The sequence below is a fragment of the Capra hircus genome, chromosome 7 (genome assembly GCF_001704415.2).
Source record: "Capra hircus breed San Clemente chromosome 7, ASM170441v1, whole genome shotgun sequence".
Lineage (NCBI taxonomy): Eukaryota > Metazoa > Chordata > Mammalia > Artiodactyla > Bovidae > Capra > Capra hircus.
The window spans coordinates 60776095-60791636 of record NC_030814.1 but is presented as its reverse complement, the minus strand read 5'-3'; the positions used below and the strand labels follow the sequence as shown (position 1 = coordinate 60791636).

General features: G+C 37.6%; 1 protein-coding gene across 3 annotated transcripts in view; it reads right to left on the bottom strand.

Moving 5' to 3' along the window:
* Positions 1–15542, bottom strand: part of CDC25C (cell division cycle 25C) — a 36196-nt gene that overhangs the window by 3235 nt on the left and 17419 nt on the right. For all 3 annotated transcript variants that reach the window (XM_005682989.3, XM_018050329.1, XM_018050330.1), the window contains 3 exons: positions 2621–2773; positions 1493–1594; positions 435–497 (listed from right to left, as the gene is read on the bottom strand). In XM_005682989.3, coding sequence (XP_005683046.1) covers positions 435–497; positions 1493–1594; positions 2621–2773 — 318 coding nt within the window. The remainder of the gene's footprint in view (positions 1–434; positions 498–1492; positions 1595–2620; positions 2774–15542) is intronic.

Here is a 15542-nt window from a genome sequence, read left to right as displayed (position 1 = left end):
CAGAATAAAATCTGTAAGGCCATAAGGAAAGTCTTACTAGTGCTTATCTCTGATGGTGAGACCTATGGGTAAAGTGACAAAATAATTATTGCACAAACTAGAATACTTTTGAGAGTGACAGCACAATATGCAGTAATGGGCATAAATGGAATTGCAACATGTAAACCAGGATGTAAGGCCAGCTTAATTGGGTGATTTTTACTTTTCTCCCTTCCCCTTCCTCCTTCCTTTCTTAGGTAACAATTATATATCATTTGCTTAATTACAAACAAAGGTGACATATAAGAGAGATTTTTAACATAGCTTCAGCTGAATACAGAGCCCACATGAGTGAACAAAGTGAAAGAAATACAAATGGAAGTGGGGATTTTAGGGACAGAACAGACCAGATGGCAGCTTATGTAACCAGTTACCATCTCCAGAAATCTGCTTACTGTTTCTGGGTTGACGTACTTCAGATCTTGGTGTTTCCCTGACACGGTTGGCAGTGCACATACCTAGAAATACCCAAGAGCTAAAAAAACAGCAAGTTCTCTATATCCAAATTTGAAATCATGACCCGTATATTGTCCTATCCAAATGACATTTAAAACCCCACATGCCTTCAGAAATCAATGGTCTCAATATGCATATGCAACAATCCCATTTCTAAGAACTGAACCTAAAGAGCTAATTACGAATGTTTAAAATTTCTTAGATTTAGCTGCAAATATGTCCATCTTGGTACAGTTCATAAGGAAAATTTGTAGAAGTAAATAACAAGAAAGGATTTATCAGGAAATTACGGGCAGCCAAAAAAAAAAAAATAGTGTGCTGCTATTAAAAGTGATGAAATGATGAAGAACTATTTATTGACATGAAAAGATGTTCCTGATATATCAAAGGAGATGGAATAAAAACCTAAAAACAAACATGGAAAAACAAAAAGTGTATTTGTGTACACACATGTGTCTTTGTGAAAATAAATACAGATATACACCAAAATATACATCAGAAATATACACCAAAAAAATAGTAAACTAAAACAATAATACTCTGGTAAGATCTGAGGTAGATTCCATTTTCTACCTTTTCTGTAGTCACCAAATATGATTTATATAATTTTTAAATATGTTTTTTAAAAAAGTAGAAAGCTTCATACTTGGGACTTCCCTGGCAGTCCAGTGATTAAGACTCTGTGCTTCCACTGCAGGGGACACAGGTTCGACCCCTGGTTAGGGAACTAAGGTTCCACATGCCATAGGGCACCACCAAAAAACAGGAAAAAAAAAAAGCCTCATACTTTTTCCACTTCTGTAGATATTTCCAGAGTGAATAAGGGACACTTTCTCATGAAAGGCTTAGGGCCTAGATCTACCACTACAGCACCTTCAGGTTATCAGTGAGTACTTGCTAAAGACCCATATTAATTAAACTTAGTGTCCTCTGGAAGCAGATAAGATTCAGATCCAAAATACAGGATGAAATATAAGATTGGTGCAACCAAACTCACCTTGGAGAAATCACCAATCAGAGGCCCCTGGTTTGAATCTTCCTCCAGCATCTGAGTCATATTGATGTCACAGAGGGAGACCATTTTCTTTAGACCTAAGCCCTAAAGACAAGATTCCCCCCACCCCAATCCTCATGTTGAGGTTTAAAAACCAAGAGAAGGAAGGAGTGTTGGGAGATTCATTAAAAACATGCATACTCTTTGATCTAATAATTCCACTTGTTTTACTAAGAAAATAAAGACATGTAGAAAGATTTGGCTATTAACGATGTTTACAATAGAGAAAAATTACTAATAAATTAAACGACCAGTAACAGGATCTTGGTTAAACAAATCATATCCACACATTTATTGATTACTATTAAGGAGGCCTGGCGTGCTGCAATTCATGGGGTTGCAGAGAGTCGGACACAACTAAGCAACTGAACTGAACAGAAGGAATAAAATGTAAGCTGTAAATTAACTGCATTAACTTGAAAATAAGACATCATTAAGTAGGTTAGAAAACATGTATTTTGTAATGCCTCTTTAATAAAAGAAAAAATATATTTGCATTAAAAAAAGTCTGAAAGGCTATACATTATTAACAGTAATTAACTCTGGCGTATGTGATTATGCACATTTTGCAATGGCTTCTTTTTGCTTATTTGAATTTTCTATTTTTCTATAATGTCATACACTGATTCTATAAAATAGCCAAATGTATTGAGATTTCTTTTTTAAAAGAGAGATACAGGATGAGGGCTAAGTTTTTCAGAATTTGCTTTCCAGCAATCCAGTGTGCTCTATGATGTTATTTCTGTCCAAATGCCTATAAAACAGCAATAAATGTCCTTCTCAATCAGAGTTCCCTTGTATTCTCTCAGATCTTAAAAAAGGTGGTTGGGAAGACAATACAATGATAACATTTCCAAAATTATAATATAACATATTTATTATTAAATACTTTATATATGGGTGCAGATGTAGAAAAGGAAAATGGAAAGAGGAGATAAAGGTAAAAGTACAAGGCCAAAAGCTATGCCAAAGCAACCCCCCAACCCAGAAAGGTGGAGAAGATGAGATAAAGATTAAAGACACTGTCTTTTTAAAAAGTTTCTGACCAAAAAAAAGAAAAAAAAGTCTCACCTTTCTGAGCTCTTTGTGGTTTGAACAATATTTCTTTTTTACTTTATCTGGTATTGTGCTGTCCTTGAATTTTACCACCTGCTTCAGACTTGGACTGTTCAAGATGTCTGGCAATGACGAGGAGCGATACAGGGAGCTCCAGTTCAGAGGTGGCTGTTTGGAAACATGAAACCCCATAGTTATTATTCCTTGAAGTGTGTCTGCAGGCCAGCACTGTGAACCTCCCCTGGGAGATGGTTAGAAATGCAGAATCCCAGATGTTAGGCTTCTTCTCAAACCTGATGAATTAAAATTTGCACTCTAACAAGATGCCCAGATGATTCCTAGAAACACTTAAGTTTGAGAAACAATGCCCCAGGTAAGGAACCTGTCCTCCCTTCCTCATTAACACCTTCTCCTCAGACTCCATGATGTTCCATCTCTAAGATGTTTTAACTCCAGCCAAATTCTCAACCTGATCATCATATATGACAATACTTGTAGAAAAAAGCAAATGCAAGCTTAATTCCTCTAGTCATATGATAGCTTCTCTATGGGATCCTAAGACCCTGACTATCAAGATTTAAGAATCCCAACAAAGCTGAAGATAACAAGCCAAAAATGTTAGCCTAGGTGAAAAGTACTAAGAAGCAAGAGTGTATAGTTGTCCCTTGAGACAACTGTGAGGTATCTGTGAGAGGCTGGTTCCAGGACCCCCACAGATACCAAAATCTAGGGGTGCTCAAGTCCCTTATTTAAAATCATGCAGTATATTCTATGAACATCCTTCTGTACATTTATTTTATTTATTTATTTATTGACCATGCTGCACAGCATGTGAAATCTTAGTTTCCTGACCAGAGATCAAACCTATGCCCCATGCAGTTGAACTGCAGAGTGGTTAACCCAGGGAATTCCCTCTTGTATATTTTAAATCATTTCCAGATTGCTTATAATCTTCGCATGCATGCATGCTAAGTCACTTCAGTTGTTTCTGACTCTTTGCAACCCTGTGGACTGTAGTCTGACAGGTTCCTCTGTCCATGGATTTTCCAGTCAAGAATACTGGAGTGGATTGCCATGCCCTCCTCCAGGGGATCTTCCTGACCCAGGGTCGAACCCACATCTCCTGCATCTCCTGCATTGGCAGGTGGACTTTTTACCACTATGCTACCTTGGAAGCCTGCTTATAATACCTAATACAATGTAAATGCTATGTAAATGGTTTCCCATGTAGGCAAATTCAAGCTTGCTTTTTGGAACTTCCTTCGTGGGAAAAAAAGAAAACTTAAAAAAAAGTGTTTTTTTTCAATCTGTGGAGTGAAAGAGGAAAACTATCATTCAGGCTTAAAAGAGGTTAATGGGGGGAGAAAAACAGCAAAATAAGCAGAATGCAAGGGAAAAGGAAATAATAGAATTTAATACCAGGATGAGGACCAGATGGCTTTACAGCTGAATTCTACCAAAAATTTAGAGAAGAGCTAACACCTATCCTACTCAAACTCTTCCAGAAAATTGCAAAGGAAGGTAAACTTCCAAGCTCATTCTATGAGGCCACCATCACCCTAATACCAAAATCTGACAAAGATGCCACAAAAAAAGAAAACTACAGGTCAATATCACTGATGAACATAGATGCAAAAATCCTTAACAAAATTCTAGCAAACAGAATCCAACAACATATTAAAAAGATCATTCATCATGACCAAGTGGGCTTTATCCCAGGGATGCAAGGATTCTTCAATATCTGCAAATCAATCAATGTAATACACCACATTAACAAATTGAAAGATAAAAACCATATGATTATCTCAATAGATGCAGAGAAAGCCTTTGACAAAATTAAACATCCATTTATGATAAAAACTCTCCAGAAAGCAGGAATAGAAGGAACATACCTCAACATAATAAAAGCTATATATGACAAACCCACAGCAAACATTACCCTCAATGGTGAGAAATTGAAAGCATTTCCCCTAAAGTCAGGAAAAAGAAAAGGGTGCCCACTCTCACCACTACTATTCAATATAGTTTTGGAAGTTTTGGCCACAGCAATCAGAGCAGAAGAAGAAATAAAAGGAATCCAGTTTGGAAAAGAAGAAGTAAAACTCTCACTGTTTGCAGATGACATGATCCTTTACATAGAAAACCCTAAAAACTCCACCAGAAAATTACTAGAGCTAATCAGTGAATATAGTAAAGTTGTAGGCTATAAAATTAACACACAGAAATCCCTTGCATTCTTATACACTAACAATGAGAAAACAGAAAGAGAAATTAAGGAAACAATTCCATTCACCATTGCAATGAAAAGAATAAAATACTTAGGAATATATCTACCTAAAGAAACAAAAGACCTATATATAGAAAACTATAAAACACTGATGAAAGAAATCAAAGAGGACACAAACAGATGGAAAAATATACCATGTTCATGGATTGGAAGAATCAATATAGTGAAAATGAGTATACTACCCAAAGCAATCTATAGATTCAATGTAATTTCTATCAAGCCACCAATGGTATTTTTCACAGAACTAGAACAAATAATTTCACAATTTGTATGGAAATAAAGAACTAGAACAAATAATTTCACAATTTGTATGGAAATACAAAAAAACCTCAAATAGCCAAAGCAATCTTGAGAAAGAAGAATGGAACTGGAGGAATCAACCTGCTTGACTTCAGGCTCTACTACAAAGCCACAGTCATCAAGACAGTATGCTACTGGCACAAAGACAGAAATATAGATCAATGGAACAAAATAGAAAGCCCAGAGCTAAATCCACACACCTATGGACACCTTATCTTTGACAAAAAAGGCAAGAATATACAATGGAGAAAAGACAATCTCTTTAACAAGTGGTGGTGGGAAAACTTGTAAAAGTCAACTTGCAAAACTTGTAAAAGTCAACCACTTGTAAAAGAATGAAACTAGAACACTTTCTAACACCATACAAAAAAATAAACTCAGAATGGATTAAAGATCTAAACATAAGACCAGAAACTATAAAACTTCTAGAGGAAAACATAGGCAAAACACTCTCTGACATAAATCACAGCAGGATCCTCTATGACCTACCTCCCAGAGTAATGGAAATAAAAGCAAAAATAAACAAATGGGACCTAATTAAACTTAAAAGATTTGTACAATGAAGGAAACTATAAACAAGGTGAAAAGACAGCTTTCAGAATGGGAGAAAATAATAGCAAATGAAGCAATGGACAAAGAATTAATCTCAAAAATATACAAGCAACACCTGCAGCTCAATTTCAGAAAAATAAAGGACCTAATCAAAAAGTGGGCCAAAGAACTAAACAGACATTTCTCCACAGAAGACATACAGATGGCTAACAAACACATGAAAAGGTACTCAACATCACCCATTATCAGAGAAATGCAAATCAAAACCACAATGAGGTACCATTTCACACCAGTCAGAATGGCTGCTATCCAAAAGTCTACTAACGATAAATGCTAGAGAGAGTGTGGAGAAAAGGGAACCCTCTTACACTGTTGGTGGGAATGCAACCAGTACAGCCACTATGGAGAACAGTGTGGCGATTCCTTAAAAAACTGGAACTAGAACTGCCATATGACCCAGCAATCCCACTACTGGGCATAGACACCGAGGAAATCAGAATTGAAAGAGACACGTGTACCCCAGTGTTCATCACAGCACTGTTTATAATAGCCAGGACATGGAAGCAACCTAGATGTCCATCAGCAGATGAATGGATAAGAAAGCTGTGGTACATATACACAATGGAATATTACTCAGCCATTAAAAAGAATACATTTGAATCAGTTCTAAAGAGGTGGATGAAACTGGAGCCTATTATACAGAGTGAAGCCAGAAAGAAAAACACCAATACAGTATACTAATGCACATATGTGGAATTTAGAAAGATGGTCATGATAACCCTATATGCAAGACAGCAAAAGAGACACAGATGTATAGAACAGTCTTTTGGACTCTGTGGGAGAAGGTGAGGGTGGAATGATTTGAGAGAATAGCATTGAAATATGTATATTATCATATGTGAAACAGATCACCAGTCCAGGTTCGATGCATGAGAAAGGGTACCCAGGGCTGGTGCACTGGGATGACTCAGAGGGATGGGATGGGGAGGGAGGTCGGAGGAGGGTTCAGGATGGGGAACATATGTACACCCATGGCTGATTCATGTCAATGTATGGCAAAACCACTACAATACTGTAAAGTAATTAGCCTCCAATTAAAATAAATAAATTGAAAAAAAATATCAGGATGACCATTATAGGATTGATACTATGAAGCCTATCAGGAAGAAAAAAATGGATTAAATACCATGGGAGCTGCTCACCCAGGAATAGACTAAGTACAGAAGTATAGACTAATGGTCTCTTTGAAAGATACGATATGGGTGTTATATACCCAGATGCAGGGGGATATATTAAAAGATCTCTGATAGCAACTTTAAACTAATCCAAGATTCTTATCCTCTGTTTTCCTTCTTTATATACTTATCTCACTAACTGCCATGGATTGATTTAGAAGCAGGCTAGGCCATAAGAGAGTCAAAATTGGAAAACATATTGATAGTCAATGGTTTCTGGGAGAAGAAAGTAAGAACATCAGTAATTTACTGTACAACAACACAATAACTACATCTACACAACAGTATTTGTCACACCCATGGTCCTGTCTAAAGAAAACTTGATTGTTCATGGTACCAGTTAAAGTTACAGATCACATTTGATATACCAACATTCTATACCTACTTTTTCCCTTGGACCCCTGCCAGTCAACACCCTATAGTCTCCACAATCCTACTGCAAGCCACTGGTGACTGGACCATATTGCTGACTGAACACTCCTATTTAGTGGTCAAAAATATGTAAACATAATCTGGGTCAATCAGGTACCCTCTCTGGGAGTCGAACTTGCAAAATGTCAAAATAATTAGGCAGCAGTAGAAGCCAAAGTTTTATTAAAAGGAAGGAGCCAAGAGATACAGTCAAGGTCATGACACCAGTGATGAATGGATGGATGAACCAAAGGTATAGTGGTTGAGGAGATGTGGTAAAGAACTGAGAAGCAGGCTACCCAGCCTCCATGAATGACTTCCCTTCGTATTACTTCAGTTTTGCCCTGAGAAGAATGCAGGAGAAAGCTAGATCATAATTTCAAATTTGCTGGCCTTAGTCAATCTTTATTTCTTTAACCAAAGGAGCCTCTCTAGAACACACTGTAATTATTAAGCAAAGAGTTTATTTTAAAGAGTTTGAATTAACTATCTACTAAGTGAAATGTATCCATTTATTAGCATTACATCTAAGAAATCTTTGCCTAACATAGGGTCATAAGCATTCTTCTCCTGCTTCTTTCTTCAGCTGTTCTACACTCTTATGTTTAGGCCCATGATTCATTTTGTGTAAAGTTATATACATGATATGAAGTATGCTGCTGCTGCTGCTAAGTCGCTTCAGTTGTGTCCGACTCTGTGTGACCCCATAGACAGCAGCCCACCAGGCTCCCCCGTCCCTGGGATTCTCCAGGCAAGAATACCGGAGTGGGTTGCCATTTCCTTCTCCAGATAAGAAGTATAGATTGAAGTTTTTGTTTTACACATGGATTTTCCATTGCTCCAGCACAATTTGGTGAAGAGACTATGCTTTCTGCATTTAATTGCTTTTGTATCTTCATCTATTATCAATTGACCATACATGCATAGGTCTATTTCTCAAATCTCTATTCTGCTGCACTGAAGCTTTAGGTTTTTGGTAGCTATTATGATGGCAATAATGAGGGTGATAAACATCTCTTTGGGCTTCATATAGTCCAAGGACAAGAAGCCAGAAATAAACGTTCACAGAAAACTATTTCAACAAACAGAAACAGCCACTAGTGCTTTGATAGGTTATTTCCAATACATTTACATAAAAACAAATGGCAACTGACTGCAAAGAGTATAAGTGCTAAGTCATAGAGGAACAATAATGATACTTTTGCTTTGTCTAGCTAGTCAGGAGTTTCCCAGTGTCCAGAAGCTGGTGAGGGCAGATCCCAGGACCAGCTGTCTTAGATCTACCAACTAATGGCTTTCATTGTTTAAGGAATTAATGAACACTTTCCAAATCTGGGAATTTTTAAGCACTGAAAAGACCAGAAAGAAAAAAGCTCAATTCTATCTATAGATTTTTAAACTGGATAATTATTTCATAAACTGAAGAGGCATCACCATCTCTTCATAGCTTATATGCTCTTTAACACACATAGACTTGGCTTCTGTCTGTACCACTCTACTGCTCTTATCAAGGTTATCAACAATCTTCTTGTAACATCAGTCACTTCTTTAGCCCTGTATCATCCTGAATCACACAGTGGCTTCCATTAACTTGGCTACTTCCTTCTTCTTTAGCTTCAGTGGCACTACCTAGTTTCTGAGTTTAGTCCTTGTATAGGCAACCATTTACTGAAAAAACTGTGATTCTTCTAACTCTCCAGCTCCTGTCTTCTTTGCCAAGTTTCCCCACCTATCAAACCTTGAATAGATGTTGGATTCAGAGCTAGGACCTGGCCTTTTTTCTAGGTGATTTTTTCCTACTCATTAATTTAGATTTTTCCCTCTATGATGATGATCCTCAAATTTCTATCTCAAGACCTCTGTTCTTACTTCCAGACTTCCATATTTACATACCTGTTAGACAATTTTCAAGTACATACCAGGTGACATAGCAGTGAATAAGAGGGTGGAAGAAACAAATAAACATAATCTGTACTTTCATATACTGATAAGTGCCATAAGTGAAAAAGAAAAGATAAAAGATAGGAAAAATACTGGGGTTAGAAGCTTGTCGGGAAAGGCTTTCTGACAAATGTGGAGATCTGAGACTGAAATGAGGGAGAAAATCATGTTTGCCCAGGGGCAGTGTTCTAGGCTGCAGGAACAACAAATGCTCTGGTGAGAATGGCAAAACCAGTGATGGCAGAATTTAGGATGGTTCCAGCTTCCCTGGTGGCTCAGAGATTAAAGTGTATGCCTGCAATGCAGGAGACCTGGGTATGATCCCTGGGTCAGGAAGATCCCCTGGAGAAGGAAATGGCAACCCACTCCAGTATTCTTGCCTGGAGAATCCAATGGATGGAGGAGCCTTGTGAGCTACAGTCCACGGTGTCACAAAGAGTCGGACATGACTGAGTGACTTCACTTTCATTTTTAGAAAGCTCAAAAACCTGAAGCAATACTGGACTTCCCTGGTTGTCCAGTGGTTAAGAATCTGCCTGCCAGTGCAGTGGATGCAGGCTTGATCTCATAAACCTGCAAATCTTGGGGAAGATTTCACATGCCATAGAGCAGCTAAGTCCATGTACCACAACTACTGAAGTCCAAGAACCCTAGAGCCTGTACTCTACAACACAAGCCACCACAAGGAGAAGCCCACACAGTACAATGAAGACCTAGCACCACCAAAAATAAATAAATATTAAGAAAAAGAAAACTGAAGTAATACTATAAACCAACTAGATATAAAGGACAACTATAGAATACTGTACCCAACAACAGTATTCTCAAATACACATTCTACTCAAATAAACATGGAACAACCTCCAGGATAGATTATATACTAGGATATTGATAAAAGAACTCAATAAATTTTAAGAATTGAAGTGATATAAAGTATGCTCTTTGAACACAATAGAAAATTAGAAATTTATAACAGAAAAAAATCTGGAAAATTCACAAATGTAGAAATTAACACACTCCTAAATAACCAATGGGTCAACAATGATCATGAAAGAAATCAGAAAATATTTTGAGATGAACAAGAATGAAGATATAACATACAAAAACTTGGGTAAAAATTCAGCTAAACCAGTGATTAGATGAAATTTATAGCTCTAAGTACCTATGAAAAAAGAAGAAAGAATTCAAGTCAATGACCTAGAAATAACTAAATCCCAGCAGGAGGAAGGAAATAATGGATTAGAGCAAAATTCAATGAAGTAGAGAATAGAAAAACAATAGAGAGGGGCTTTCCTGGTGGTCCAGTGATGAAGAATCCACTTTCCAATGCAGGGGATGCAGGTTCAATCCTTGGTTGGGAAACTAAGATCCTGCAAGCCATATGGCATGGCCAAAAAATACAATACAGTAACTTAAAAAAAAAAAAACTTCTCAAAGAAAAACTCAGGTCCAGACACCTTCACAGGTGAATTCTGCCTAACATTTTAAAAAATGAAAACCAATCCTATACAAACTCTTTCAGAAAACTGAAAAAAGAGAGAATTCTTTCCAGTTGATGACATTTCACTGATACCAATACCAAAGACATTATAAGGAAAACAAAACAATGAAGATCAATATTGCTCACAAACATGGATGTTTAAAATTCTCAACAAAATTTCAGTAAATTAAATCCAACAATACATAAAAATAATAATATATCATTAATGACTAATCAAAGGAATGCAAGGTTGTTTTAACAAAGATCAATAAATGTAATTCACAGTATTAGTAGGTTAGAAAAAGAACTCATATGATCATCTCAGTAGATACACAGGAAGCACATGACAAAATCTAGTACTTGTTCCTGCTAAAATATCTCAGTGAACTAGAGAAAAGAAGGAAACTTCCTCACCTGGTAAGGGACATCTCGAGAAACTTACAGCTAACATTATACTCAATAGAGAAAGTCAGGATGCTTTTCCTGTAAGATCAGGTACAGGGAAGGGGTTCTCAATAATTACAATTGTAAAGGAATCCTGATACAAAAAAAAAAAATTGATAACTATCAATCTAAGAGAAAGAGGAAAATAGATAATATAGGAGAGAGGAAGAGAGAGAAGTACTATAGCAGCAAACAAGTAGAGATGCTTTCATCTGACTCAGAGGTTTTGCAAAGTTTTTACAACAGACTATAAGGCCCTATATGATCTGTCCAGGTACCTGCCTTCTGCCCTTATCTACCACTCTGCATGTGCTCACTGCTCCAGCTTTCTTGCTCTTCCATGAATATGCCAGGCATTCTGCCATCTCAGAGGCACTCACTTTCTTTTCCTTCTGCCTGGAAGAACTCATTCCTCCTGATAGCTGCTGCTTGGCTTCATTGCTGCTTCAGAAGTCTGCTCACTCTCAGAGAGATATTCTCTAACCTATGCAACCTACCAAAAAGATCAACTCCCAGACTTCCCTGGTGGTGCAGTGGTCAAGACTCCATGCTTCCACTGCAAGGGGCACAGGTTCAACTCTTAGTTAAGAAAGTTCCACATGCCATGCAGTGCAGCCAAATATATATATATATATGTATATGTATATGTATATATATATATATATATATACTCCCATTCTACCACATTGTAATCCAAGCACTCTCCATTCTTCTTACTCCACTTTTTTTTTTTACCATAGTATTTTTACTATCAGCCAATTATAAATATATTTGGGATTTGTCTATTACCTCTTGACTAGAATGTAAGCTCCACAAGAGCAGGGACTTGTGCTATGTTCACTACTGTAACCCCAGGATTATTGAATGAACGAATGCAAAGGGTACAGTGTAAATGGGTGAAAGGGCTGAGTTTAGATCTGAGCAAGGACATTTCGTTTCATGTAACTAGAGGAATGGCAGATCAGAATACCAGAGAAGATGGGTTGCTATATTTGGTGAGAAAAGGTAGTTATCTACTGCTTGCTTCTGTTTTCTTTGAAACCAGACACTTCAAACTTCACATATCTAGAGTCATCCTTGACCCATCCTTCCTTCATAGCCTATATCCAAGCCACCAGGTCCTGTTAATTCTATATCCAAAGTGTATTTTGAATTCATCCACTTCTCTCTGTCCCACAGCCACCACCTAAGTTCAGGCTACCAACAATCTCCCTGGGATTGTTGCAATTGCTTCCTACTCTTACCTACTTCCAACTCCTTCCTCTCCCCTCCCCCAACTCTTATCCATTTCCTCTTCCAGCAACAAGTGTGGTCTTTATAAATCAGATTATACTAGTGCCCTGCTTAAAACCCTTCAATAACTTCCCACTTCATTTATTTAGAATAAAATTGAAAAACTTGCCATAGCCTAGAGGCTCTGCATGATTTGTCTCCTACCTACCTCTCCTTTCCTACCTAGGGAAATTTTTCCCTCACTCACACTGGTTTCTCAGCTCCTTGAACACACCAGGATCTTTTCACCTTGGGACTCTGGCACTTAACAATATTCCCTTGTCATGGAACAATCTAGTTATGTATGGTACCTTATCAACTCCTGTCATGTACAGTTCCTTATCAGTTCAGTTCAGTCACTCAGTCGTGTCTGAACTTGCAACTCAATGAACTGCGGCATACCAGGCTTCCTTGTCCATCACTAACTCCCAGAGCTTGCTCAAACTTACGTCCATCGAGTTGGTGATGCCATCCAACCATCTCATCCTCTGTCATCCCCTTCTCCTCCTGCTTTCAATCTTTCCCAGCATCAAGGTCTTTTCCAATGAGTCAGTTCTTCACATCAGGTGGCCAAAGTATTGGAGCTTCAGCGTCAGCATCAGTCCTTCCAATGAATATTCAGGACTGATTTCCTTTAGGATTGACTGGTTTGATCTCCTTGCTGTCCAAGGGACTCTCAAGGGTTTTCTCCAGTTCAAAAGCATCCATTCTTCAGTGCTCAGCTTTCTTTATGGTCCAACTCTCACACCTATACATGACTACTGGAAAAACCATAGCTTTGACTAGACAGATCTTTATTGGCAAAGTAATGTCTCTGTTTTTTAATATGCTGTCTTGGTTGGTCATAGCCTTTCTTCCAAGGACCAAGTGTCTTTTAATTTCATGACTGTAGTCACCATCTGCTGTGATTTTGGAGCCCAAGAAAATAAAGTCTCTCACTGTTTCCCCATCTATTTGCCATGAAGTGATGGGACTGGAGGCCATGATCTTCATTTTTTGAATGTTGAGTTTTAAGCCAGCTTTTTCACTCTCCCCTTTCACTTTCATCAAGAGGCTCTTTAATTCCTCTTCGCTTTCTGCATTAGGGTGGTGTCATCTGCATATCTGAGGTTATTGATATTTCTCCCCCAATCTTGATTCCAGCTTGTGCTTCATCCAGTCTGGCATTTCACATGATGTACTCTGCATATAAGTTAAATAAGCAGAATAACAACATACAGCCTTGATGTACTCCTTTTTCTATTTGGAACCAGTCTGTTGTTCCGTATCCAGTTCTTGACCTGAATAGAGATTTCTCAGGAGGCAGGTAAGGTGGTTTGGTATTCCCATCTCTTTCAGAATTTTCCACAGTTTATTGTGATCCACACAGTCAAAAGCTTTATCATAGTCAATGAAGCAGATGTTTTTCTGGATTTCTCTTGCTTTTTCTGTGATCCAATGGATGTTGGCCATTGGATCTCTGGTTCCTCTTCCTTTTTCTAAATCTAGCTTGAACATCTTAAAGTTCTTGGTTCATGTACTGTTGAAGCCTAGCTTGGAGAATTTTGAACATTACTTTGCTAGTGTGTGAGATGAGTACAATTGTGCAGTAGTTTGAACATTCTTTGGCATTGCTTCTCTTTGGGATTGGAAGGAGTTGATAGTTCCTTATCAACTCATCCTAATTGATTCAGGACTTTCTCACTTTTAGAATGAAAGTCCCATGTCCTGAGAACTTCCTCAGTTTCAGGGAAACTGGAACAGTTCATGAATCTGTTCTCAACTAAATATCTCCTGTTTGAGGAGGCCTTTCCTAAGGCCTTTCCATTTAAAGGAGGTAATAGCGTCTTCTGTCAAGACGCTATATTGGTCCCCATTTTGTTTCCTACATTACACTTAGACAATTTGCAATAGTTAAATTATTTTGTCTCTATCACAGTCATTTGCAATTTGGCTACTAACCATCCTATTTTAGTAAAATCTCAAATTAGACAGAACGCAGCCTTGCCTCCTGATAAGAAGACAAAAGGGGACAGATAATCCCTTTTCCGTTCTCTTATAGTCAACTTCATATTCTTGACTGGATTTTGAACCTTGAGGAACAATACAAAAGCACCACATTGGTTAAGATGTTTTTATGCTGCATCACAATGGACAATATAGTGGGTGGCAGCAATGTCCCTGATCAAGAGTCCAGCAGCAAGGTGGGTTATGTTCTGTGGCAGGGGGCCAGTAATAGTGGAACTGAGCATTTAGCCAGCAAGTGGTGGCATCCAGAGCACAACGTTCCTACAGTAGCACTTTGGCTGGGCCTCATCTTATTTTCCAAACTTCCTGGTAATTTTCCAAGTTCCTCAATATCTTCCAGAAAAATCTTTTTTCTGCCTGAGGTACTAGAATATATTTCTGTTATTTGCAACCGAGAACTCGAACTACGTTCATCTAGTAAGTTGATGAACATGTTTTTTGGTTTTGGGTTTTCGTGTCTTTATGTCAGGAATATAAACCCCAAGAGGGCATAAACCTAGTCTGTTTTGTTCACTATTGTATCACAGTGCCTGACCCTTAACAAGTGTCAACAGGGTTTTTTTTAAAGAAATGAATCAAAAATCACAAAGGTTATACCAATGTCCTTGCTTTATAAGGTATCCCATTCCATTTAGCACCAAAGAGATAAACCAGTAACAGAAAATCCCTACACTTTTTCTAACCTAAAATCTACTGCAATGCACAGTCTTAAACAGTAGGCTCTCAATAAAAAGTTACTTTATAAGAGTCATAATCCAAGAAAACAAGCCAATAAAGAGATTTAATATTAAAGATCAACAAAATAAATACCTAACAGCCACATGTTATTCTTCCATGTAAACAAACAAAATTTCAGAGTGTTTACTGGGGTGAGTCTATTTTAAATTCACTGTCATATAATGTTTATATCATACAATTGAAAATGAACAATGTTTCTAAGACTGTGAAAGATCATCAATCAGCAAAGCAAGATTCAATTTTGTCCACTGTTATTGTACTTATAATTTC